The sequence below is a fragment of the Pezoporus wallicus genome, unplaced genomic scaffold (assembly GCF_028554395.1).
Source record: "Pezoporus wallicus isolate ANWC-B61680 ecotype Strahan unplaced genomic scaffold, APGP_CSIRO_Pwel_v1 contig_2908, whole genome shotgun sequence".
NCBI classification, from domain to species: Eukaryota; Metazoa; Chordata; class Aves; order Psittaciformes; family Psittacidae; genus Pezoporus; species Pezoporus wallicus.
The window spans coordinates 5,536,654-5,564,337 of NW_026642179.1; the positions used below are offsets into that span (position 1 = coordinate 5,536,654).

The 27,684-nt window shown below is 43.6% G+C and overlaps 1 protein-coding gene across 4 annotated transcripts in view; it reads left to right on the top strand.

Annotated features, from left to right (window-relative positions):
- The first annotated feature begins 2,436 nt into the window (after positions 1-2,436).
- The window catches only part of WASHC1 (WASH complex subunit 1), a 44,049-nt gene continuing 18,801 nt past the window's right edge, over positions 2,437-27,684 (top strand). Inside the window, exons 1-3 of one of the 4 annotated variants that reach the window (XM_057427920.1) lie at positions 2,439-2,459; positions 4,660-4,732; positions 14,583-14,736. In XM_057427920.1, the coding sequence (XP_057283903.1) occupies positions 14,588-14,736 (149 nt within the window). In that variant the 5' untranslated portion in view covers positions 2,439-2,459; positions 4,660-4,732; positions 14,583-14,587. Of the gene's footprint in view, positions 2,460-4,659; positions 4,733-14,455; positions 14,496-14,557; positions 14,737-27,684 lie in introns of those variants that run through there. The other 3 variants (XM_057427921.1, XM_057427922.1, XM_057427919.1) reach the window with 3 other exon arrangements.

Consider the following 27,684-nt stretch of genomic DNA (forward strand, 5'->3'; position numbering starts at 1 on the left):
CTTCTCCAGGCAACCTGTGCCTGTGCCTCACCACTCTCACAGGGAAGAATTTCTTCCTAATACATAATCTAAATCTACTCTCTGTCACTTTAAAGCCATCCCCCCTTGTCCTGTCACTACATGCTCTTGTAAAAAGCTCCTCTGTAGCTTTCCTGTAGGCCCCCTTTAGGTACTGGAAGCTGCTCAAATGTCTCCCCAAAGCCTTCCCTTCTCCAGGCTGAACAAGCCCAACTCTCAGTGTGTCTCCATAAGAGAGGTGCTCCAGTCCTCTGAGCGTCTTTGTGGCCTCCTCTGGACTTGCTTGAGCAGGTCCATGTCCCTTTGTGTTGGGGGCCCCAAGAGCTGAACACAGTATTGCAGATGGGGTCTCAAGAGAGCAGAGTAGAGGGGCAGGATCACCTCCCTTGACCTGCTGCTCACGCTCCTTTAGATACAGCCCAGCACATGGTTGGTTTCTGGGCTGCGAGCGCACACTGCTGGGTCATGTTGAGCTTCTCATCACCCACCTCTGCTTCCCACTGCAGAGAAGTGGAGCCAAGCAAAGAATCTGCACAGGCAATTTCTGTAATGGATTTACCTTTCTTCCCCCTAATTGAATATGTATGAGTGGGTCCTGATGTGTTCAAGTGCATTCACTGCTTGAAGAGGCTTGCCTCATTGTTTTCCTTGTGTACTGTTTTTAATGCTACATGTCAATTACAAATGTTCCCTGTGTGCATTCAAAAACTGGTATTTGCTATTCAAATAGTGTTAAGTTGTAACTGTTTACCTAAATCTTGAGAAATTGTTTCTGATCCTGAAATGGATGAGCATGCAAATACCCCGTCATGTGTAGCACATAACCTTTTAAAATGTGGAGTTTTGTATTTACAGATGCACTCTTCAAATTCACTTTTCATAAGCATTTGTGCTGGAAGAACCTGGTTGCCTGAATGCGTGCATGAAGGAGAGTATAAAAATGACACAAGAACAAACAAGTAGAGTGTACTTAAAAATATCCACTATTTTACAACTTCAATTTTTAAATTGCCCAACTCTAAACATGAGCACTGGAGAGAAAACAAGTGTATGAGTCAGAGATTCCCCTTTTGCTTGCCATGCTCTGTACATGGCAGCAGAAAAGCAGCCAGGTGCCGAAGCAGGGCTGAATGTGGCAACTAAAAAACATCTGTGGGGTTTTCCCTAAATCCATGACTCTGCAGCACGTGGCAGGGACCAGAATGAGTGCTGTGCCAGCACCACCTTCTCTTTGCAGTGGGGTCCTGCTCGAAGAACCAGGAGCCCTGGTGAGGGCCCCTTTTTGAAGGCATGCTGGAGTGACATCGCTTCCTCACCAAGGCAACCAGCAGCGCTCTGAGGAGCCTCAGTGGGGTCCCTGTGCTGCCTGTGCCCTGTTGTGGGGCAGGCAGATGACTGTATCCTCCTGCCCACTCCCTGCCACTCAGGCCAGCACAGAGGCTGGGCCACAACAGCCCCATGCAATGCTCCAGGCTTGGGCAAGAGTGTCTGGAAAGCTGCTTGGTGGAAAAGGACCTAGGGGTGCTGACTGACAGAGCTGAACATGAGCAGCTTGGGCCCAGGCAGCCAAGAAGGCCTGGCCTGCATAAGAAATAGTGTGGCCAGCAGGGCCAGGGATGTGATTGTCCTCCAGTACTGGGCACTGGTGAGGCTGCACCTCGAATCCTGTGTTCAGTTCTGGGCCTCTCCCAGAGATTGAGGTGCTGGAGCAGGTCCAGAGAAGGGCAGTGGAGCTGGTGAAGGGTCTGTAACACAAGTGTGATGAGAAGCGGCTGAGGGAAGTGGGGTGTTTGGTGTGGAGGAGGCTCAGGGGGGACCTTATCACTCTCTCCAACTACCTAAAAGGAGGATGGAGAGAGGTGGGCAATGGTCTCTTCTTCCACATAAGTGACAGGACAAGAGGAAACAGCCTCAAGCTGCACCAGGGGTAGTTTAGAGTGGATATTGGGAACAAGTTCTTCACAGAGAGGTGCTCAGGAATTGGCGCAGGCTGCCCAGGGCAGTGCTGGAATCATCGTCCCTGGGGGTGCTCAGAAACAGTGTAGAAGCAGTGACATGGTTTAGTGGTGGACTTGGCAGCCCTGGGGTAACAGTAAACCCAGATGATTCTCTAACTCTAAGGAGGGCGGCAGTGCCAGCAGGGGCTCAGGCAGGGCACACAATTCAAGGCCATTTACCACAGTGCCCCGCCAACGCACCGGGCAGGCGGCTCCTGCCTCACAAGATGGCCGCCCCGCCGCCGGGGGGCGCCTCAGGTGTGGCGCCCCGCTCTCAAACTCGCGCACGCGCAGCTCCGCCCCTCACCGGGCGGGGAGGGGAGCTAAACGTGCTTTAGCATTCAGGGAACGCCCTAATTGGGCGGAAGTGACGTCGAACTAAGGGCGGAAGCGGTGCGCGGCCCGCTTCCTGCTCGGCGGCAGGGTGTGGTTGGCTGGCGACAGGTGAGGGGCGCGCGTGTCTGGGAGTGCGCGCTGGGCGGGGCCGGGCCTCTGCGCCTCCCTCCGCGCTCTTCTTTCCGCGCTCCGCTGGTGTGCGCCCGGCCCCGGCTCGGTGCGGGCTGGCCAGCCCCGCGGGGACAGCGGGAGGCCAAGGTGCTGGCGGAGCGGGGCAGCTTTGGCTGGACCCGGCGGCGCTCGGAGCCGGGGCTAGGGGAGGTGCCTTCCCGCCGGCGCGGTGGCAGGGCCCTGTGGGGGGCTGTTTGAGGGTTCTGCGGCCCGTCAGCCCCCGGTGAGGCGCTTCTGGTGGCTATAAGCTCCGTTTGCTGGGGACCCCGTGAGGTCTGGGTAATGTGATGCGAGCGGCAGGCAGGACCTGTTTGGGTGGGACGGCTGGTTTGGAAAGCCTTTTGTTACACTTGCTACGCAGTGCTTCAGTGCTGAGCTGTGAAATTGGTTGGAAAACCCGTCAGGCGAGCATGGAGTATAGGAGTCTCAACTTCGCGGTGGTGTCTGGGACGCTCGTACTTAACGTTATGCTTTGGGTATTGAGAAGGGCAATGCCCTCCCTACATGTAGGTTAGGTACCCTGAAGGGATGGACAGCTGGGTGCTGCAGCCTGAAGGGAGTCACAAACATGAGGAAAAGGTGTCCAAGATAGGAGTTTAGAGGACTCTGGTGTGTGGGTTACATACTTTTCCTCAGAAAGTTAACTGCTTATAACAGAGTTGTGGCCCTCGTTCAGAGTTTCGCAAAATCATGGAATGGTTTGGGTTAGCAGGGACCTTGAAGATCATCCAGTTCCAACCCCCCTGCCATGGGCAGGGACACCTCACATTAGACCAGGTGGTTCAAAGCCCTGTCCAGCCTGGCCTTGAACTAGTGGCCCTTTTACTGTTCCAAGTAACGATTGGTTACTGTTAACAAATTCAAAGAACGTCACAGATTACAAAAAGCTTAGTTTCTAGTCCATCAGTGCATCAACGCAGTTTGCTACCTGGAGTACTGACAAATTGGTTTTGATATGTATTGCCTTTAAGTTACTCAAAGGCATGTTCCTCACGCTTCTGAGCCAGTAGCTGTGGTGGTGTAACAATTCTCCAAGTAAAAGCACATCAGTGTTTGCAAGGGAGCCCAAATGCTGTTGTGATAAATGCTTTCAGTGTGAGGGGTTTTTTTTGTTGTTGTTGGTTGTTTTTTTTCCTATGTTCAAAATAATGAGTCAGACAACAGTAAAAAGACAACAGGGCTCATAGACCTATCTGTACGCGTGACGAAAGGCTGTTAATGCCAGTGAATTTGCATCCAGCAGTAATTGTCATCAGTCTTTTAGTAATCAAGAGAAGTCCTGTTGTGAGGCTTCCCCCCTCTCCTTTTATTTATTTAATTTCAAATGGTGTAGCTCAAATGGAGTAGTTGGACAACATCTGGATTTTCCCAAAGGCCTTTTTCATCCCTGAGAGATTAGGCCAATTCTTGACTCTGCTTCAACAGCGCAGCTTCCAGCAAAGAGGTGGGATAGTGCCAGCTGTGGTGGTGGCATTTCATGTGATTCAGGCAAATGTCAGCTCAATTTGCTTGAGATGACCTATTTATTTCATTTAGGTTGTGCAGCAGGTGTTGCTAGCAGTGATTTGCAATCAGATTGACCTGTCCTGGAGTAGATGAGGGAGAGGCTGAACCTGTTCCTATTTCTTGCCAGTTCTCTGAAATACAGAACCTCCCTTGAGCAGTGAAAGGAAGTGGAGCGGATAGTGCTGCTTTTGCTAGAGGCAACAGCTGGAAGCAAAATGACTTTGACATGTCCTTGTAGAGCCTTTTTGCTTTTCAGTTGTCTAGGGTATCAGAGGTCCTCCAGTCAACTGCCCTTCACTTGGACTTTCTTTAACCAAGTTAGCTAGGGGCTGATAAGTTCTGATACTTGGTTATGTTTGTCTTGTCTCAAGGAGTAAAGCTGGGATGTAAAGACTGCCTGATATACCTCTGTACTTCTGGGATGCTTTGCTGTGGGAGGAACAGATGCACCTGTAAAGAAATCTCAGGCAGAAAAATGCCTGAGGCAGTCCCAGAGCAGAACAGGCTGGTAGTCTTAGCATCTGCCCTTCTTCTATCACTCTGGATATTTAAACTGATTTTTTATATTTTATAGTATGAGTTTATCTTCATTCCTTAAGATAGAGTGCTGTTTTCTCTTCTCTCAATTCAGGAGTTCATTGGCAAGAAAACCGACAGCAGAGTCTCTGGGAAGTACTCCGCAGTCTGGGTTCTGGTCATACCAGGTAACTGCAGTCACTGCACACTAAGTCTGAGGTGTAAAGAGAGTAGAAATTGAGGGCTGGGGGAAAATAGTACTGAGATAAGCCTGAAAGCAGGGCAGATTTATAAGTATATAGATTTATATATTATAAGATTTATAAATATATATAGAGAGATTTATAAATAGATTTTAGATTAAAGGTGGTATACAGAGGAAGAAGATTATGTCTGAAATTGTAATGTTTCCCATGGCAATGGTGTATGAGCTTAAAGAGAATCATTTCTGTCACTCAAAAAGCAATTTCTGTAGCTAACCAGCTCTGCTTAGACCCCTTCGCAAGATAACCTTTGACAGAAAATAGCCCATCCAGAAGTTTCTTTAGTGGGTTATTGATTCCCAAGGTGTCATTCATTTGACCCAGCTTTTTGTCAGCTCCTGTCATCCAGGCCACACTGTAGGGCTGTTCCTTCTAGCAAATGTGAGTGGGCTTGAAGACCCTGTTAGCGAGTTTCCCTCATGTCATCTTGCAGAAATGTAAGCATTCCCGTTGCTTTTCAGTGTATAAGACAGAGAGGAATTGCTTTGGTTGCCAGTTTGATTTGGTTGCTGCCTTCATTAAATATCATCTGTTGTAACATTGGGAGAGGGATATGGGGGCTATACAACTCCAGGACTTTGGAGCAAAGGGTACTGAATGTGGATGTGAAAAACAGGACACTGTTAGTTAAGGTTTGTAGCAGCGAAATGTGTCAGTGGTCAGATCTGCAGCTAAGGTCACTCTTCAGAGACTGAAGCTGACTTTGCACCAGAGAATTAGAAAAAATAACTGGATCTTTTTGCTTGTTTGGGGGTGGTTTTGTTTGGTGGTATTTTTTGTTTGGGGTTTTGTTTTGTTTGTGTGTGTGTGTGTGTTTTGTTTTTTTGTGTTTTTTTTTTTTTAGCAAGGCGCTGTGTTTTTTGAATTATGTATTTGTTGTTGTGGTAAGATTATAAGATTGAGCAGCTCCTCATTTTTCTGAGCCAAACATTCTACAGGAGGCTCTGCAGCAGCATTTCAGCTAGCCTGCTTTTGGAACTCTAGTATTTAAGAGAACTCACTGCAGGGAAATGGCCCTCCAACAGACTTTTGGCATAGCTTGTGGCTTCTGTGTACTTTAGGCATACAAATTCAAAACACCCCCATTTAAGCAATTGAACAAAGAGCTGTGTCTTGGATGTTTGGGTGTAGCTGAGCTATTTGCTTAGGCTTCTTTCATAATAAATAATGAGGGGAAGGGAAAGCAGGCAGTTAATTAGTGCAGTGCTTTTGGTCAGTTGCAGGTGGCCATCTTAGAATCAGATCGATTGTTCATTAAAGCACCTGATTGTCTCAATTAATGATGAGAGCCAAAGGTGACAGTTGCAGAGGGTTATCTGATTAACTTTAGATACCAACATCTGCCTGTCAAAATGAGCTGTATTTATCCAGCTGAAGAAAGTCAGTTTCGGCCTGTGCTTAGAGGACAGGGCTTTCTCAACAAGGTGATGCAGCCTGCAGCTTAGTGCCTCATGGCAGGGAGGGCTGCTGTCTTATCTCGCAAAGCTGAGCTCTGTGTTGAGAGGGAAGACTGTCTTCAAATCAGGGGTGGCTTAGAGGCCATCTTAGCTTGTGGAGCAGAGAGGATTGAAGTGCACCTCTAAATTCTTTTAAGTCTCTTTGGATTCTCTTTAAAAAATAATTTAATGCAGTAGCATTCTGTCTTCTGGAGAGTTGACGACATTGGATTTTACAAGGTGCATCTTGAAATGTCAGGTATTTTGCAGTTTGACAGGGAGTTGCATATGCTGTTGTAAAGCTGGGCTCTGAGATCTCAGATCTTGATTCTTTCTATTTAGTCTGAGTGGAATAGGGCAATGTAGTTTGTGACAAACCAACAAATCTAAGTGGCTCTGAGTCATTTTTAGGGCTCATTTGAAAATAATCACCAAGTCTGTTGATGTGTTTGATGCAAGAGACAATGCTGCTGGTGGGAAAACAAATCCTCCAGTTCATATGTATTTAGTTACTTGTCAATAATGTCTTTGCCTTAATGTCATATTCTCATAGTCATATTCTCATCTGTCTTTAGTAGCTGCAATAATTACTGTTTATTTCAAAACAATGTCTGAGACAAAGGTTTTAGCAGTACCTGGCTTCTTGAGAAGGGGCTGCCTTAAATAGAGGACTCCTGCTTTCAGAAGTAGATTGTTGACAGTGCTTTTCCTTTGTTAGATACTTAGAGATAGCCTTTTATTCCAGAAACAGCCGGATAGAACAAACATGTAAGTAGCAATGGGTGTTTTTTTTTGTGTCTGATACTACCCGTGGCCCCGGAAGCATGCTTCTATGGGATACCCAGTTTACAGAAACTGTCAGTAAGCCACTCTTACTGCTATTTATTGTGTTCCCTCTGCCACTTAGGGAGTTAACTGGGGGGAAGAATTGGTATTTTAGATGCAATTTTCCTACCAGTCTCTCTTGCTGTTTCCAAAAGTGAATGTCTTCATTGCATTACCTTAATACCTTTTTCTAATACAACATTAGTAGTCAGTTGATTAAGCAAAACATGAAATTGACTGGATCTGGGGTACCTTTCATGCAGATCCCAAGGTATGTTGAACCTAGACAGTTCTCAGTAGTACATAGGTTGAGCTACCATAGGCAACCAGCACTGTAGCTGATGTTGTGGTGCAACACAATGTTCTTTTGGTACCTGGATGTGTGAGCTACTGTGTATGTGGCAACTGCCAGCAATTCCACACCATTTGGATACGGAGAATTTAGGGGATTATATCACCGGTTAATCAGCTGCATACCAGTGCAGAAGAAAAAGCTTTTGCTTTTCCTGCAGCTGCTGCTGGGACAGATGAGATGGGACTGCTTCAGTGATGGAATTCCCTCCTGCCATTTCCAAGCAGAATATCAGCCCACAAGGCCAGGTTGTTCAGTGTGTGAAATGCAGTGTGAGCCCCTGAGTCCTGCTGAGTACCAGATCAGGCTCCTCAATGCTGTGCTGTTGCTGCAGGGCCATGGTGTAATTGTGGGAGGCTACTCCTTTTAAAAACATCTTGGTTGTTCAGGCAGTCCCCTGTCAATGAGTAACTTGTGGAAGGCATGTAGCAGGGTTCATTTCTACATGGACTTTTTTTGTGGTGGTTGTTCTGAGGTAACTGTGTAGTGTAAGGACAGGCTGAAAGTACAAGATTGAGTAAGTATCTCTTCCAAAAGATGGAGCAGAGGAGCAGAAATGGCTTTTACAGAAGTGTCTAGTTTAGCTTTGTGATGTAGATATGGCTGTGATGTACTACCCTGCTCTGAGGGGGAGGGAGACTGACAGGTTCTGAAACTTCTCACTTTCCTGCACCCCTTGCCAGTCTCTGTGCCTGGGAAGCTCTAGCTGCCTGGTTTAATTCGCTCATGGAGAGTGGGCAGGGTGGGACAGCTGGAATGGAGAGATCTTTTGCTTCAGGATTGGTACTGGAAAGTAAAGTCCTAACTGATGCCAGGCCCTCCAAAAATGGAGAAAGCCCACGCTTCATAGCTTTGTCTAAAAGAGCTACTAGAGGTCTTGAGACCCAAAACAGTAATGTCTACAGTGGGGTTTGAGGGTGCTACGAGATATCTAGTAGCATGAGCACCTTGGTAGAGTGCAGCCTGCTATGGGGCCTAATTATGGTCTTATTAATGCTTTCTTTCATCATTGCCTTCCAGCCTTCAGATGGTGATTAGACCTATTTATAGGGGCAGAGTTCCTTAATATTCAGCAGAGTGCACCTTTTGCCAATCAAATCAGTACCATCTGCATCTTTGATTGCTGCTTAATAACACTGTAGAATGTGGTTAATTAAAAAATATAAATAGACTTTTCATCCTCTTAACTTATCAAAGTGCTTCTTTCCTCCTCCCTTCCCCTGCTGCCCCCCTAAAAAAGGTAAAGTTGGCTTAGCACAGGGACTGTGAACCTCTTGTTTCTGCTGGAAATCCTACTCTCCTACCCAGGATAGTTACCTACTGTGTGCTCTGCTGGAGGACTAAATTTCAACCCCTCCAGTGAATGTCTGCACTGAGCAGAACAATCACTGGCTGCACAGTAAAACAAGACTTGCATTCAGGGCTCTTGTGCTGCCATTTACCATCAGCATGTAAGGAACTTGTAGCTTTCATTTCAGTTGCATATCTACGCCTGAGTGAATGCATGTGTACACACTGCCTTATTGTGTCACTTAACAGGAGGAGCATATGCAATGACATGTTTTGTTTTCTAGCACTTTAAATCTCTCTCTTAAATACAGTCCCCTGGCTTTGCAGCTGGTAAACCCACAGGAGTGTGCTTTGTGTGTCTGTGGAGAGCAGGGTGATATAATTATCTTTATTTATTCCTTGGAGGAGTTCATTTTGATATTTTCTTGGAATGGCTTTTAGGTAAGCTTCTGGTACAAGCAAGGAATGACTGGAATATGCCCCCAGATTTGCTCATTAGCTGAAATTCTGTGGGAAGCCTGCACAGAAAGTAAGAGAATAAGGATGATGTAGCAGTATATTAAGTATGGTACTAGAGAATTCTGTAGTGAAGTGTACAATAGTAGAATTTTGTGATGAGACAGACATTGTAGCAGCTGTGAGCTTTCTGAGCTCTAAAAGCTGTGTTTAGTTATTGAGAGCAATGTGCTGATGTAGTATGCTAGATTGGAGGAGAGGAAAGTGAGAATAACAGAGGTCTGGTATCGTCAGCCTGGATAGGACAATATTTGTCCAGGTAAACATAGTAGAAAGTATTATGTGTAAGAAATTACTGTCAGTGAGGAATTTGGAATGACTTCTTACTGTGAATCAAATTATAGATGTGACATTCCTTTATCAGAAGAGACAGCACCTTGTGATAAGCTATGCCCAAGGCCTACCTCTACTTCGAGAGTGTTTAACCTGTAGTTCATTTGTGATTTGGTCTGTTCCCACTGTGGAGCCATGCTTGTGGTATTCTTACAGTGGTATGTGGTGAGGGCTATGCAGACTTACCTGCTGTTGCATATTCCTGGTATCTCTGTCCTCACAGGTGGCTATAAGACATTGATCTTTTATTAGAGCCCAACAAGGGCTGGAAATAGTCTATCACTTCTTGGACATGTTATTGTATGTGGGAATTCAAGGCCTTTAGCTCATGCTGCCTTTCCAGTGTACTGACAGTAGCAGCAGCAGCAGCACAGTAATTGCTGGAGCAGCCCTTGATCTTTGAAGAATACTAGCTGATTTTTTTTTCAAAATATTTAAGCACTTTTGTCCCTGGAGCCCTCTTTCTTTAATCCCTTCAAGCATGTTAAGGAAGCAAGTATCATTGGTGGCTTGCTTCATTCTCCCTTTATTTTCAGAGCAAAGCAGGCACCTGGTAAGTAGTCTCTGCCTGTGTTGAGGGCAGCCAAATTATTTTCTTAATGTTGCCTTTGTTTACATTCCCTTGAAAAGTGAAGGTATTTTAAGGTTGTGGGGAGTTCTGTTTGTAGATAATCTCAGTGATTGATCCCCCATAGACCAGTATTTTCTAACGAACTTACAGAAGTGTTGCTTCTTTTATAGACTTTGCTCTGTAGCAAGTTCTTTTGGGTTTAGCCTTGACATAAGGAGTTTTATTCTTCAGTCCAGGGTTGCCAAAGAGGTGAGCCAAGTGGGTGGAGTGTTCCTCTAACTGATCCAGAGCAGTGAATTGCATACTTACTTTTCTGGGTTCAGAACCACAAATCTCTACATAGCCATCAGAGCATTATATTTGGCTGTGGTGATTGATCAGTATGACCAGTTGCTGGTTCCAAATACCTGAAAACCCTGGGGTGCTCAGCTTGTATCTATCCTGGTGTAAAGGCTTTTGGAAAGGTAAGACAGCCTGATGGAGGCTGCATTTCCCACTGCTGTTGGTTTGCTGATTTTGCTAGCGTGAATGTTGGAACTGAGAAGAGGAGAGCAGCTTTGAGCACAGAAGGATAGTCACCATCCCTGATGAGTTTTGTACCAGCTTGCTTGAGGTTAAAGGCATAGACAGCTTAAGGCAAAAGTGCAAATCTGAGCAGTTGCTAGCTCTAGTCAGAACTTCCAAATCGGGATATAGCACTCATAAGCAGGTGGTGCAGTGAGAAAGCATCCTTTTTTTCTTTGTTTGCAATTTAATAAGGCAAATGAGGTTATTATATAACACCAGAGCACATTTGTCTTGATCATGAAAGTTGACATAGAAAAAAATAATTGAGTAAAGAGTGGCTGGAGCCCCCAGATGCTGCAGTTCTTTTCTAGAGCCTCCTTGATCACAAAAAAAGCGCAGTGTTGCTATTTCTTCTGCCTTGTGTGACCCACAGGTGGCACACCACTGATGATTAAATCTCTTGGGTGATCTGACATCTGCTTTTCTGAATCATACTTGCTTTGGGGTTTTATGTGCCCATTTCTCACTGTAGCATCAGAGTATTTCATGTCAGCCATCGTAATTCCAGGATGCTGTACTTTCTGCTGAAACACACCAGCTTCTTCTTTAAGATTCTAGAGTGTTACTGGAACAGTTTGTTGCTTTGCTGGAAATCACTTCCATGTATACAATATGAACAGTTTATTTGCACCTTTGGTCTGTATGTAACATGAAGGCATGTCATCCATTGGGCAGGGTGGAAAAGTTGAGATATTTCTAATATATGGCCCTTGTAATAACTAATTATCATAATGAAGTATAGCAAGGAAATATGCTGCTTCCTTCTCAGTACACTGGAGGTTGAGATAAAGGAAGAATCAGTCTTGTGGAGTGCCATTCAGGCTTTGCTTTCCTTCTTGACTTTTGTCCTTATTAAAATCTCCCTTGTTCCTGCAGTCCCTGTTACGGGAGGCAATTCTGCTTTTATTCTAAGCCTATGGTCAGGCCTCTAAGTGTTTAGAAATCTGACTTGTTTCTCCAATTAGCTTGGTCGCAAGAGGTAATATATAGCAGCTATAGCATGGGATTTTGCCTGTCTGGTCATTCAGAAGGCTGTTGCTGTTTTTCCCTCTTTCTCGCTATGAATCCCTCCTTTGTTATCTTGCACAGAAAGAATTGTCTCTTGTATCTAACTTTGGCAGCAGTTCCCACAGAATCTGCCACCTTTCTTTTTAAGAAAGGTGAGCATCTGGAGCTTGTGTGAGAGTCTGTGTTGAGAGCCTATGAAACTGAAGTTTACTGACAGCTGAACTGTGACAGTGTGAGCAGGAGCACCCAGGGCTTTTTCTGCTTCGCCCCACTACTTCTTGCTCCTCTCTTTGCAAGGAGCAGTGGGACCTAAAGGACAGTCTGTAGATTCTGACTGCAGGGAAGGAAACAAGTTTGGTAGTAGTTAGGGCAGTGCTGCTTCTGAGTGTGAGCATCTGTCAGCAGCTGAACTGAGCTTTGCTTTAGAAAGGTGTCCAAGAGAATTAGGATTGGTGAAAGTCTGGGAAATCGTAGTGTGGCTGTATAACCTCATCTGGCCCTAAGAGGTGAAAAGCTTGACCTTCTCACCCTGCAGGGCAGGATTACCATTACACGGTGATGGTTTTGATAGTGAAGCAGGTTTCAGAAGTCGCCTTTTTGCCCTTATTCCCACTCTGCTTCATGTCTGGGCAATTACAACTCTTTATCTGTCTGCTGTAAATTGGGTCATTGAACTGATCTGAGTTAAAAATAGGAATCCCAAACATCAGCAGCACTGATGCAAGAGAAGAGTTGTGACCAGTGGCAGGGAGGATCATAAACTCACGTTGCTGCTGAAGCCAAAGTATCTCGTAACTGCACACTTGCTGTGTTAGCTGTTTGCTTTTGTTCTGCATTGTCAGTCAAATAGGAGATTTGAAAGCAAAAGGCGTCAAGCTTGGTTGTGGTCAGCAGATCAAAAAATGCCATCTCCAAATTAGCTGTGCTCCTCTCAGATTAGCTTGTATGCATTACAAGTCTAAATAATAATTTCCTGTCGGATGAATAGGCCCAGTCAAGAAGACTAATCAGTGTGCAAACATTGCTGCTGAAGAATGTGGGTGCAATCTGACTGCCAGTGATGCATGAAGTGAAACAGAGTAAGTCTAGGCTTCCTGCAGCAGAGCCAGGTCCTCTGATAGCTGAGCTTCATATTGCAAATTAGTTATCCACAGACAGGCTCCTTGGTTCCCTCCTCCTTTTACCTCTCATATGATTCATTGTTATGCACTACTGTACAACCCCAAAAAGAAATGAACCTCAAACCCCCCCAAAATTCTGAACACCCAAAACAACAGCTGCATCACATTTACAGAAGGTCTTTCCTAAGCTGCTGTAGTAGGACCAGAAAGGACTAATTCAGGAAATGTGAATGGTGTTAAATGTACAGACATGCTTACAGGCAAGTCTAATCTAATATCTTTTAATTTGGTGAAGCAAGGTGGGGAATTTAAAGAATGCATGAAGACCCCTCTAATTTTCACCTATTAAACTGTTGGTTTATGCTGGAATTGAATCTTCAGTCTCTTGTTTTGTGAATTTCTCCAGTACACACTGTGTTTCTATGTTATTCTTGGCCTGCTCTGTTGTGCATGCTGAAATACAGTTTGCACACAGCAGTGCTCTCTGGAGTAGCTCCTCCAGACCACCAAGTACCAGAGAGGGAATGTGATGTGTTCTGAGATAGCTCTCTGTTTCAGATACCTTACATTTTGATCCTCCTTTGTTTTGCTTCTCTTCAGCTTAATTAATTTATTTTTTTTTTTTACAGATGTACAGCACTCTGTGTGATGAAACCCTGTAATGAAAGGCTATAGGCTGCAGGTTTTTTACTGTCTGAATGAGCAAGACACACAGAGAAGGCAACTTTGAAGGTAGTTTTGTAGGCCTAGCAGGGTTTGGATTAGAAAACTGAATGGATACTTCTCTGTTCCTTAATCAGGCTGTCCTAACAGTAGTGTATTTGTGAGGTTACAATTTCTAATGTGCTCAGAGAAATGCATTCCTGCCCTATACCCAGCTCCTGTCCCGGGAATTGTTTTGTTTGTGTGAGCAAAAACAGGAGAGGCAGACTTTTTGGAATTGCTGAGGCAGAGGTGTGGGAAGTTGGCAGGATGGAAGCATGGGTGATGCACAGTCTTCTCCTGGCTGAACTGCAGAGCAGTGGTATTGGCTTAGCTGCATCCAGGAGCATACATACTGCTCTGGTGCATGTGTTGAACATTACTGAAAGATTTCAATGACTGTTTAGGTTTTATATATGAAAGGATCCTAAAATATAAAGGCTTTTTTTCAAGGTAGTTATGAAGGAAAAAAACAGTCACCAGAAGCAATGAGCAGCTCTTGGGAGTCTCAGAATGGAAGAATTCTCATTAACCTACTTGGAGCAAGGGCATGTGTGCACATGCATGCCCTATAATTTCATAGCTGCTGTTTTTGGAAGGGAGGTATAGTTGTGTTTCTTGGAGCAGAAGTGTAAGATGAAATACTGCATTTTGCTAATAGGCTTGAATGACCTGAAATACATCCATCTGGACTATGAGGATGGGAGGAGGCGACTGAGGAGTCTTATCACCACCCTGAACTGACTCTCCTCCAGAGTGTGTTCTTTGTTTTCAGCACAGTACTGAGCAGAGATCTGTTAAGTGACATGCTAAAAATAAAATTCTGGCTCCCAAGAGCATTCAGAAAAGCAAGAGACTCCCACCTCACTTGGATTTATTAAAAAAAGCATATGTCAAACTTACTACTTGTGCCTCCTCTCTCCTTAGGTCACCAGTTCCATTGCAAATGCTTCCCTAAAATAATTAGGTAAGCAAAGAATGGAAGTCCCTGAATAAAAGCTGTGATAACATGGAAGTGTGTTTACTGCAATGACCTATTTGTCCTTTCTTTTAGGTGCAATGACTTCAGTAGCCCAGAAGCACTTTTTGGAAGGGCAAACGTACTCAGTCCCCCTGATCCAACCAGATTTACGCAGGGAGGAGGCTGTTCAGCAGGTGGCAGATGCACTTCATTATCTGCAAAAGGTGTCGGGTGATATCTTCAACAGGTATGGTGCTGTTACATGGGGATTCAGGACTTAGCATTCAGCAATATGAAATGGGGCTGTGGTAAGGTTGCAGCAGTGAAAGGGCATTGCATTGGCAAGCAATGGAAGCTCAGAGAAGGGATGAAAAAGGACCATATGTACTTCAGTAAGAGTTTATTGGATTTGGGTCTGTCAAACTTAAGCATAATGAAATGGCGGCAGTTAGCCAGAGGTTGGTTGTTATTAATTTCTTATTCAGTGGCAGACTCCCACAAATTGCATTACTGTTTCTGCAGCAGTTATCTTTTGTTCCTTCTTGCTCATGTTTGAAATGGGAGGCTTTTTTATTTAGAGTACCTCAAAGATATGTCTTTTTGAGTCATTGTACTTGAAGCAGTGTAGCAGAAAATGTCTCTTCTGATCTCTAGGACTTATAGACTGTTCTCTTTGGGTTTCTGGTGGTTTGCACTTCTCTTTTTGCATGTTGGGAGGGCTTGAGTGCATCAGTGTCTGTTCTTCATGCCACAGTTTCATAATCCATCTAAACTGATCTCTTCAGGGATTCAACCTGCACTTGCTACCTCTTGCATATGGTCATCTTTAGGATTGGATTTATCAGACTACTTACATAGTAGATCAGAGAGATTCTTGGTTTTGCCTGCAAATGATGGTAGATAGTGTGGTGCCTTTTTTCAGCTCATGCCATCTTTGATGCCCTGAGATAGCATGTTGTATCAGTGGTATAGAAATAGATCAGCATTTATCTTGTCAGCCTGATGAGCAAAAGCACTTGCTGTGGTTTCAGTGGGGATCATGACTACCTGGTTGGATTTATTATGGTATGAGCAGGACCATGGCATTGTTTATTTTTTTATTTTTCTAAGAACAGATCGAAGTGGGTTTTTTTTGTTTTGGAGGTTTTTTATAGTGCTGTTTTGAAGGGCAGCCTCTGGGGAAAGGGTAGTCACTAAGGCTGAGCTCAGGTCATTGAGGAAAATGAAGGCTGTGCTTGGGCAAGGGCGCTCCTGGGCAAGGGCTGTTTGTAGGCTATATTAAGTTGAACACAAAGTCTCATTCTTTTGTGCACTTTTCAGAATGGGAACCCTCCATGATATAAGGGTGGTAGGAGGCTTTCTAGAGCTGCCAGAAACCTGTGAAAGACACATCTCAAACTCGGGACTGGTTGGTAGTGCTGTCCTTCTCTGTGGGGTAAATAAAGCTATTGATAAAAGAGGAGTGGTTCTTTCTCTGTCTTTTTCTTTGTTTTCTCCTTCTCACTGTTTAGTAACTCGGTGCCCTGTAATTTCCCCAGGCAGACAAGCCTGCTGTTTTGTATGCAAGTCACTCCTGAGTCCTCAGCAGTGACTGTGATGCTTTTCCCTCACTCTTTGGTGCACTCATGACTTCTAATTACCAATTTTTTTCCAACAACAGAGGAGGGTTCCGTGGGCTCTTTGTTTGCCTTTCCTCTGAGGTCTCGGCTCTCTGATATAATTAATAACGATTTAGTAATTATGCAGGCGTCTGATTAAAAGTTCCATGACCTTGGTTGTTCCATGCCAATCAAGGGGCAAAGCTTTCAAGGTGAGAACTTTGCCACTTTCCTGAGATAAGGCAGCTCTGTCTTCCATTTCCAGGAAGGAGCTGCTTTATCTGGGGAAGCTGACTGTTCTGATCTGCAAAACGGCAGCTTGCAGTGTTGATGGAGAGGAACCTTGTTCAGTGTGGCAGACTCAGCTGAGTGTGTCAAACTCATTACTTCAGTATTACAAAGGTGCAGATGTTCTGGGGATGTTTTGTGGAAACAGTTGGATTGGTACAGTGCTTTCGAGAGTGGCAAGCCGATCCGTTACTTGTTAAAGGTGGAGTGAAAAAACCTCTCACTGTCTATGGAAAGAACCAAATATTTTTTCAATGTTAGCTGGTCAAAGCTTCTCCTCTCAGTTGTGCTGACATGACAATTGAGTATGAATTCTTAAAGTGAACATGTCCATCCATTGTACAAAGAAGGTGAGCTTTTTCTCTCTTTATTTGGAAACTGACTAAAGGCAGCTATAGTACTGTTGTGGCTGTAGAATACTATTCCCTAGGCTGGGCAGAGGCAGCAGTGGTGAAAAGTACCTGTGGATTCAGCCTTCTCAAGGGAATGCAAGACACTTTTGCATTTGGAGACCTGGCAGAAAGAAGATAAGCAGCTTTCCTCCCCTTCCCGCTGGTTTGGGGAATCTGGGAAATAACCCATGAGACAAATCTCTGCCAAGCTGTCTTCTTTCCAAATGCTCTTAAACAAGCTGACTTGCTATCAAGTTTAACTGTGGCAAGGTATGTGGTGATGAGACACTTTGCAGAGTTCGTTACTTTGTAGAGAATAAGGGATGAGCAGGTGCAGAAAGCCAAGTAAACCATAGCTGAGACACAGAGCAGACCTACTAGGAGCAGCCTTGAAGGGTAGGTCTGGTAACCCATGGCAGGCTAAGCCTCCCCTGTACCTTGCTAACAGTGCATGCACCTGTGTAATCTATAATCTCTAAGAAACAGCAGGGAGTAGCTCAGCATCCCTGTCTGTCATATTCCTAACCCTTGGGAGCAGGGACCCATCCAGCGTCTTCCACATTGAGAACAACAAAGTACCACTTTCTGCAGAGGGAAAGCACTGACCTGGGCAGACGCTTGGCTGCTGAGCACTACAGGTTGATGTCTTTGGTCAGTACTATCAACAGTCCTGTCCTCCCAGAAAGTCCTGTCCTCTTGGTACTTTGAGGAGATCAAGAGGCTGCACATACTTTCCAGGGTTATGTTTTGGAGTTATGGAAGTTTTAACCTTGTGTATGCTAACTGAATTCATATAATTAATCTGCTGTGGAAGCTGCAGTAAAGATCAGATTCATTGCCTGAAGCTACTGAGATTTTAATACACATCATTACTGCTTAAAACATAAATATTCTAACATAGCCAGTCTGACATAATAGCTATGTGAGTTTAACTCCTCTATTTCTAATAGAGGATTTTGATGTAGGTCACAGGAGGCAGAATGACCAATTTAGACACTCAACAGTAGACACTCATCTATTTGTTTAATTATTGCCAGCATTTTATGGGTGGGAGCTTGTGTTGGAATCATGTGCCATGGAATTCTTTGCAGGAATTTTGTTGTGATAAGTACTTCAGATAGGCGATGGTTTTAGCTTACAAGATCCCCCTGGTTAGGTGGGCTTGCTCATTTTCTGAGGAGATTTTTTTGTTGCCAGGAGTTGTTAATAATTTCTGATATGTCAGGTCATTATTCAGAGTGTACACTTTAGTATAATAAATTTGGGGAAAATTGCATATTCAAGTTATATCATAGAGTGTTACAGCAGTAGAAAGAAATCAAATACTTGGGTCTGGGATGTTGTTACCAAGGTCCTGGTCTCCTCTGCCTGTGATCCATCCACAAGTTGTCCAGTATACAAAGTTTCTCATCCTTGTGTTTCTTTTTTTTCAGGTTGCAGGATTTCTGGGTTGATCTTAAAAATCTTTGTTCAGTGTTCTTTGCTCGTCTGGAATAGTATTTTGCTAAACAGGCATATCCTGCTTGTTCCTCCCCAGTTGGATTCACATTAATTTAACATTAACTATTTTAAAAGGGCATTAATATTCAGCAAAGGCTTGACTAAAAGCCACACTTCTGAAAGCGGTAGTTGGAAAACCAAAGCACTGTGGAAATGCTGTTAAGTGTGGGGAGGAAGTCTGGTAGGTGTGTGATTAAGGAGGTGTCTGACTGGGCAGCAGAGCCTTAAGGGGTGTTTGGGACAGGAGCAGGGTTGAGGTGTGAGTAGTCCTGAAATGGAAAATACAAACGAAACCTTAATTATAAGGTGCATTTGGGTGTTCCCCCCTCCTTGTTTTAAACTTGATACTTGGATTAGTCATAGTGATTGATAGGGGAAATGGGTGACTGAACATATCTGTAAGAAGGTACTTGATTTAGGAGGTCTGTAGAATGTATTATTAAATGTTCATGGAAACTTGCAAGGAAGGGTCTTGCTGCAAGCTGTACTGTGATATTTGTTGTTCACTGTGGCTCTAGGGATGCAGCTTGGACACTGCATCATAGTTGTTCCTCTGCTGGCTGTAAGGGCTTGATCTTACTAGAACTGTCAGGGGCACTGCATTTGTGATGGGTCACCATTCAGGTGAGTTTACGCCAGGAGGCTGTCTGTAGCACAACAAATTAATTTTTCCCCATTTAATTTGAGAGTAATACCACTCTTGTTAAGCAGCAAGTCACCTCATGGTACTTGAAGCCATCCCAGAGATCACTTGAGAGAGGATGCTAGGTCTGGTTTTAGTTTCAGATGCCTCTCTTGAGGGGCATCTGAAGGAACATCCATTTGCTGCCAGGAAGATAAAGGAGGAATGGTCAGGTAAAGGAGTGGATGGTCCTGCAGATGTGAGGGCATAGAGTGTAGTGCCAGACTCTTCAGTGGTGCCCAGTGACAGGACAAGGAGCAATGGCCATAAACTAAAACACAAGAAACTGCACCTCAACATGAGGAACAACTTCTTCATGTTGAGGGTGGCAGAGCTCTGGAACAGGCTTTCTGGAAAGGTTGTGAAGCATCACTCTCTGGAGACATTCAAAATCTGCCTGGACGTGTTCCTGTGTAACCTGCCTTGGCAGAGGGGTTGCACTTGATTATCTCCAGAGCTTCCCTTCCAATGCAGTGATTCTATGAAGACATTCTGCCTTCAGGTACTAGTTATTCTTGTAGAGGCATGTCCAATTAATGCAGATTTTTTGAAGTGTAGCACACACTTTGTAAGAAACTGTTCATTTGTTTTAGCCCTCATGGTCCTCTGGAAGCTAAATTTGAAAGCTCATAAAGATGTAGCTTGAGGGAGATTCCCAAACTATTGGGAAGACTTTAGAAAGAGACATATGAGGGTCAGACCACTATGCCTGGAAGGCTGGTGGCAGATGGCAGTAGCAAGTATCCTGTGTCCTCAAAAAGAGGTGAAGGGATAGTGACTGTTTTGCAGGAGTCCAGTTTGCAGCTCTTTCTGAATGCTGCTAAGTTTAAAAACCTAACTTAAAACCTAAGTTTAAAATCTTGCAGCCCATGGAGTGGGGCAGCAGGTGGGAAGGGGCACAGATAGAACTGTCACAGCTTGAAATGAAATGGGAGTAGCAGGACAGAGGAGGCTGAATGGTATTACATCATTAAAAGATTATTCCTTCAAAATGAAACAAACATGGTGGAGAATTAGCCAGGCAGGATTCTTGCCCATCTCAAAGTGCTGAAAATCTGTCTTTTGGACCTCCAATTAAACATGTCTTTTTAAAGAGATTAAACGTGTCTTTGGAAGGAGAGAAACAGAATGCTAAATTTGATTCTGCAAATGAGATGCCTTATGGCATTGTCATTAAATGTAGCGATGGTTACTTAAGCTCTTGCTCTAACCCTGGTAACAACAGCTCTTCCGCATCAGTTTCTTTCACTAACAGTTGAATCCCATTCCCCCACAAGGAGGGTGATCAGTCTGTTCTGCCTTAAGTGATTGAAAGGCAGGCTTGAACTTGATAAGAGCGCTGTAGCCTTCTGTACACCAACAAGACATTCAGAATTGTTTAAAATGAGCAATTTAAAGGAAATATTGAAGTTGTTCAGCTTGAATATCCACTTTCAAGCAGACTTAAACTTTTTGTATGTAATAGAAGCTATGCAAATAGTGGTACATCTTAATGAATAACTCAAAGGCTCAGTGCTGGCATTAATGCAAAGTGTTTCTTAAAGCATGAGGTAAGTTTGTATTAGCTACAGAAAACATTGTGTGAGAAGGAAGGGTTCTTAATGCTTGATTCTACATCTGAAAAGAAAATGATGGAATATTGTGTCCAGGATGCTGAAATAGCCATCCAGGAGCACAAAGGAAATACAAGCCCTAACCATATCCTCAGTCACTAAAAAGAAAATGCGTTGCATAGAATCATAGAATGGTTTGGGTTGGAAGGGACCTTAAAGATCATCTAGCTCCAACCCCCTGCCACGGGTAGGGCTGCCTTCCGCTAGACAGCTTATGTCAAGTGCACCACACAGCTTGGTGTTGTTGGCAAACCTGCTGAGGACACACTTGATCCCACAGCTCAGGTGCAACCATGCCAAACCGCTGATGTATCAATTTGCTCTATTTAGTAAAAAAGTGAAGTAAAATACAGAAGTTGCAGGATGAGTGTTCTTCTGCTTCTGGTATTGGTCTCAAAGTGGCTTATCAAAAGGAGGCAGGCAACAATTTCAGACTTCATGTTGCTCTTCAGAGGATTCTTTCTGTTCTTACAGGGCCCTTCATGGTAGTGGAATATCTAGTGGAAATGTGGGCCAGTTTGATCAAAACGGATGGCAAAAGAAAACGCAAACAGTAGGGAGAAACTTAGGTAACTTTGTTACATATGGTTTGTTGTTTTATTTTAGTTTGTGGGGGTTTTAACCCTGTCAGGGTTGTCTCTTGTTTGTATTGTGTGCCTTGTTGGATAAAATTCAGTATTGTGTAGCAGCTTTCAAGGTCTTGTGAGCTAATTCTCTCCCTGGTCCTTAAAGACAGGACAAGACAGACTCCCTGTGAAAGCACGTAAGACATTGGAAAGTAGGAGGATGTGCACCTACCTAGTGCAGTTTGGTACCTAGAAAAATACCCAGTAGAATATGCACTGCAGCTTGACCATCCTGAGGCCTGAATCTGTTCCTTCGTCTCTGGCAACTCTCATCCTACTTCTGCAATGCTGGGGAGATCTGCTCCATCCTCAAAAAGAGGATTTGCTGCTCCTCCAAGGGTGAAGAAGTGATATGAAAAGAGAAGAGAGGGAAGCAGGCTTGCTGTTGCAGTAAAGCAAACTTTTCTTTGAAGGTATTTGGTTATTTTCTTTAGTCATGGGCAAGGGGAAATCCCACCTTAGAGGATTGATTATGGCAGTGCAAATAATTTGTAACAGGGATGTGGCTGGAGAGAGGTGTCACAGAAGAGTCTGTGATAAATGTTAGCACACTTAATAAAAACAAGTTCTTGATATGATAGGAACTTCTTGCTGTGCAGACTCTCTTCATGCAGCAGAACTTTGAAAATCATTAATCAAAAAAACATTTGCTCCAATCACATGCACTCCGAAGTGTCTTTCCGATTTAAATTTTTCTTTGCTTTTTGTCCATATTTGTATGTGTCTGTAGGCTAAAATCAATTTACTACCATCTGTAGACTCTCTATGGCTCAGCAAAGCTTTTCTAAAATGTTTATAGAGAGCTATGATTTTTAACACAAGAGATGCCACGTGTAGCAGCTACCATTATTTATTATTCAAAGGCCATGTTCCGAAACACATTTATCTGTTTCAAAACCATCTATGGAAATAAAGCTTGTAGCACCAAGAGGTAAAAGAAACAAATGTTAGACCTGTTTGTGGAGATGAAAAGTAATTATATTTTTATAATTTATATTTTAAAGCACAGTCAATTTGAGGACAGAGCAGTAACTAAGTTGAAGGATGGATCACTTTGTATACCCCCAGATGGTATAAATTGGTGTAAACTTTTATGTGCTATCTTATAACAAAAAGTACAGAGGTGTAATTACCCCTGCTTTTACTTCTCTGTGAAGTGGAAGCCCAAGAGGACCTCTTGCTATTGACAAGATGTATCTTTTTGCTTACTGAACTGTTTCTGGATTGAGAAGGTAGTATGCATTATACAATTGCAGGGAAATAACCTTCTTTGAAGCTGAGTGCTGCAATGTCTCAATTTATTGATGTTTGTGGAGGTTTATTGACTCCAGAAATAATAAATTCTCCTGGAGACCCATGCTAGGGTACATGAAAAACAATGAGGTGGTTGGTGACAGCCAGCTTAACTTCATTAAGGGCAAATCGTGCCTGACCAATTGGCCTTCTATGATGGGGCTGCAGAACTGATAGATGGGGACAGAGGAATTGAAGTCATCTACCTGGGCTTGTGCAAAGCATTTGACACTGTCCTGCATGACATCCTTGTCTGTAAATTGAAGAGACATCAATTTGAGGGATGGACCACCTGGTGGTGTTCAAGACCAGCTTGGACAGAGCCTTGGGTGACATGGTTTAGTGTGAGGTGTCCCTGCCCATGGCAGGGGGGTTGGAACTAGATGATCTTAAGGTCCTTCCAACCCAAACTGTTCTGTGATGCTGTGATCAATGCTTGGAGTGTGGCGAGGGGCTGAGCACTGGGCTGGGGCATCATGGAGAGGGAGAGTCACATCACACCTGTGACTGACTTGTGCCATGAGGCCTTATGGCTGCAGCCCTTTAGCATGGGAGTGTTAAATATGCTTCCCTAATGTCTTTCCACAGTTGTGCCCTGAGAAGGTTCTCAAGGAGAAATGCAGCTGGGTAAACTTTCTTTTCTTGAAGTGCTCTTGATGTCTGTGGGTTGAAGGATCAATATCCACTTGATGGGAGATGCAGTGGCTGGGATTTTCTGTAGCAATAATTCATGTCTATAAACTACAAGGGCAGAAGGTGGCTGTTAATTAACAGAGATTTGGAAAAGATTAACTTCCCCATCTAGAGAGTCATTGCCTCCCCTCCCCAGCCCTTTACCCCAAGTGGCTGTAGCTATTACTCTGGAAATATCCAAGGAGAAGCAGATCGTAATAACAAGTCATTATGTGCCTCACAGCAAAAAAATGTTACCTTTTTTCTAGTTTCTTAGACCACAGGTTTGGCAATATTTTCAGATTTTCCCACTCCCACTCTTCTTGACACAGTTACTGTGTCGTTCTTTTCTTATACAAAGTGATAGCTCTACCTTCTCAACCAGCTTTAGATGCTGGACTCTCACATGTGTTGGAGTCATTTTCTGTTCCTAGGGATGAATTTTATCCATGCAGTCAGCCCTGGAGGAAGAGATGCAAATAAGTCACTTTGTTTTACAGGCATGACTTCCATCAGGGGTCTAATTTGGAGAAAACTGTCTGGAAAATAATACTGAGTGGCTTGAAATGTCTATTGCAGGCTTCCTCCTCTATAAGTGGGAGTGTGCACAGCAAGGAAAGAGTTGCAGGGGGGAGCACCAGTGCCAAAGGTCTGTTCCTCACGCTTGACTGGCAGATTAAATTCTTTTTCCATGGTCCTTCTGACTAGCCATGGTGCTGTCACTGGGCTTTTCCAAATGTGGGAGGTTAGAGATTAGGTGTAAATGGAGCTGACAGTTAAGACAGAGCAGTGGTTTTGAAGACAGCAGATCTATTTGCAGACACAAATGAAGGAGTTCTTGCTTTTGTTTCATCTAAATCCTCCAGACAATGATTTTATTGAGGGAATCCACCATGCAGTGCTGTTAAGGAGAGGATGAGATAACAATTATTTTTGGAGCCAGGAATGAAGGATTTGGATGGTAGAGAGCTAAAGAGAACCCCCAGATGGTAATTTAGTATCTTCTGAGTTGGATTTCTTTCTTAATTTATCTAAGAATATGATCCTTTTTCTGGATTAATATACATTTTTAAATGCAAATGTCTGGGTTTATTTTACTTCTAGGAGTTTCAATTTAGATCTACCATCAAAGATGAATGAGAAGACATGCTTGATTGGTCTAAGAGGTATTAAAAGACATTGCTTGTAGAAGAGGAGGTAAAGCTGTTGCACCTCTCTTCTGTGGTAGTGAAGGAGGGATAAGCTTTCTGATTATATGTGAAATATACATAACATGCCAGTCATTCCAGTAGCTCAGCACCAAGGAATGAGAAAGGTTATGGTCTCCACGAGACAGTTCTCTCTGTCACTTTAGCCCCATGAGTGGTTTTCATAGAATCATTGAATGGTCAGTGTTGAAAGGGACCTTAAAGCTCATCTAGTTTCAACCCATGCTATGGGCAGGAACACCTTCCACTACACCAGTTTGCTCTAAGCCCTGTCCAGCCTGACCTTGACCACTGCCAAGGAGAGGGGACATCTTTTCTTTTTTTCCTGTTGTTTTCACTTCAGCCATAATAGTTTTGGAAGTGGCATCCTGGATTTTGCTGATTCCAGAAGAAAATCAGATTTTGTGTTACTTTTGGAGGGAGGGACAGACAGACGGAGGGTGAGAAGCTCTTAACTCCTGTTGGGTTACTGAGCAACAGGCAGGGTTTTCTTTGTTCTTTCTAGCACATGGGTGATTTGGTGGGTTGGGGGTGCCAAAAATATGCCATTCATTACACTTCATGCTCTCTTTTAGCTGGGATGAGAAATATAGCTACTGCTTAAGGCATTTGTCCATGAGAACATTCATTGTGTGAGTATGTCACAGGGTGAGTGGTTAGGCTATTAAAATTTATGAGTTTACAGCCCTGGCAGTTTTGGGGTAGAGAAGAAAATAGGTTTGGAAAGTATACTATATGAATTTGTTCTGGTATTATTGAGAAGCTAGTATTTCCATTTGTAATGACTGCTTGTGAGTCACTATGTGGGCAAGATGAGTTTTAAAAGGACAGTGAGGAAAATTAAATCATGTGTCTAGAACTGCTCTGAAGGTGGTGTCTGATCACTGATGGGCTACAGACTGTGTCATTGAAATGACAGAGCAGCTGTCAGTCCAAACAGAGAGGCATCTGCTCTTTGATCCTGTTAGAAAAATCTCTGCCTGGGGCCCGAAGATTTTTGGGGAAAAGTAACTAGAAAACCCTCAAGAAAGTAAAGTGCTGTAATCACTCAGGAAAGGTTAGATGGATAACATGTCATAAAGAGTTACTCTCATTTGTTGAAGAAGCACTTATGCTCAAATTAGCTTGTTGATGGGCATATCATAGAAGGTGCGTTTTGAGATTTGAGTGTGACTGCAATTGATTGTGGGAAAATGAAGAAGTAACGCTAAACGACCTCTGTTTCTGAAGAGCAAATACTGTGAAATAAAAAGCTCCATTTGCAAAAAGTACTGAAAGAAATCTTTCCTTTAACAGAAAATGACCCGTTTTGAAAGAGAGTGTTCTGTCATGAGAAGTTTAAATTGGAAGTATGGGTGAGAATTAAGCAGATATAATTGAGAGCAAACCCAAATGACTTGGATAATCCAAGTCATCCTTCAAAAGCTAGTTAGATCATTTACCGAATATCTGACAGCACCCTCAAGAGGTCAGGGCAAAGAGACAGACTCTTACTGAGTGGTGAAAGTGAGAAAGGAACTAAGAGCTACAAAAAGAAGAGGTGAAATGCAGTTGCCTTTGAGGGTTTCACAGCTGATGAAGCAGACTGCTTTATGTAAGTTCCTTTTCTTGGTTAGGCTTTTCTCCTGAATATGCAAGTCCATTTGTTTGTGCAGGACAGTGGTTTTTATAGAGACTGCTTTTTAGTTGGAAACTGCTGTTTGAGTACTAGTTTGTAAATGATAGCTCTTAAGTATTTGTTACTGAAAAGGGGATAGAGTTCAACCTGTTGAGCGCAAGTCAAATTCTGTGTGATTGCCATCAGCTACTGGGAAGTGGGGAAAATTTAAGGTCAGTGCAAAAACCTTTACCTCCAAACTTGTGTCTTAAATGTGACGAGAGGGTGTATTTTGGATCCAGACAAAGAAGTGGTGTTGGGGAAGTTCGTCAGTGTTTTGCATCAGTGCTTGCTGGCTGTGGTTTATTCCAGACAGCACAGTCAGGTGGATTTGGTGATGGGGGGGCACTGAAAAGTGTACATGTACTTGCATAGGTGGTCTTAAATTCAGTAAAACTGAAAATTAAATAACTACTGAAATGTATGTGTTAAATCCTGTGAATTAGGGCAAAAATTGTTCAGATTAGTGAATGATGGACTGAAAATAAGGTCTGCTGGGACAGTACAGTGAATTTCCCCAGATTTCCTTTGTCACGGCAGACAAACAATTCTACTCTTGGTTTCACAAGCAACCGAGACTTAATTAACACTTAGAAATTGCTTTGAGTACTTTGGGTGAAAAGCTATAAAGTTATAATGATATTTGATTAAATGCAAAGAAAAGCAGTGCTTTTCTTGAAGAATGATTAGAGTTTGAACTTCTGTCACAAGGAATCATTTTCCACTCTGGAGGCAGCCGTGTTTTTATCAGCATTCTATTCTTGGTGCCAATGGCTTGTTTCTGTGGTGGAGATAAAGAGGCTAGGAGTAGCATTTGTGCTGTACCACCTTGGTATGAAAAGCCTCCATCCCAGTGAATGAGCAGGAGCCCACCTTACCTGGTGCGTTCAGCTTTACATGTAGTAGAACCTTTAGGGATGTTCACTAAATCAGTTTTTATCACACATGCACAACTACATGCTACTTTGGTCAAGAAAATGGATTTAAAACCGTTTGGAAGGTATGGGAGAATGCTAGGAATAAAGGGGAACTTCCTGATTTTCTGCTGTAAACCAGGCTGTGTTCTTGTTCTGCAGTGGTGAGTTGATGTGGACTGCCTTGCCAGTAGGGAGGAAGGCGCTGCAAATGTCATTCTTCTTTCCCACATTATCTGAGTTATGTAGCAAGGCATCTTTGGCTCAAGTGAGGCACAGGCTAAAAGGGCTGAGGAGGCTGCTTCTCAGTGCTAGTTTTCTGCTGTTGCTACCTTCAGGTGACGTTCAGAAGAAACATCAGTTTTTGCTGGTGGCTTACACATTTCTCTTGCTACCCCACCTGGGAAAAGGCACAAATCAGGTATTTAAATCCAGACTGATGTCTCTCCCCTGACTACTGCTGCTAAGAAATGCAGAATGTAACGTTGATTAAGAGTGGGTCATATAACAGAAGTGCTGGGAAGTGTGCTGGGAAGGAGTTTCTTCTACACTCAGTGATCCAGAGGAATCTGAGACCTTTTTAAAGGTGTTTGCTCTACCTACCCTCAGATATAATTCACCACTGGGTCCCCTGGGCATTTCTTCATTGTTTATGTTTTCTGTGACTTTGTGTGGTAAGACACATTTTCTGCTCAAAGGGCGCAGGGAGGAAGATATTTGGCTATTCTAAGAAAGGAGCTTTGATGGGAGAA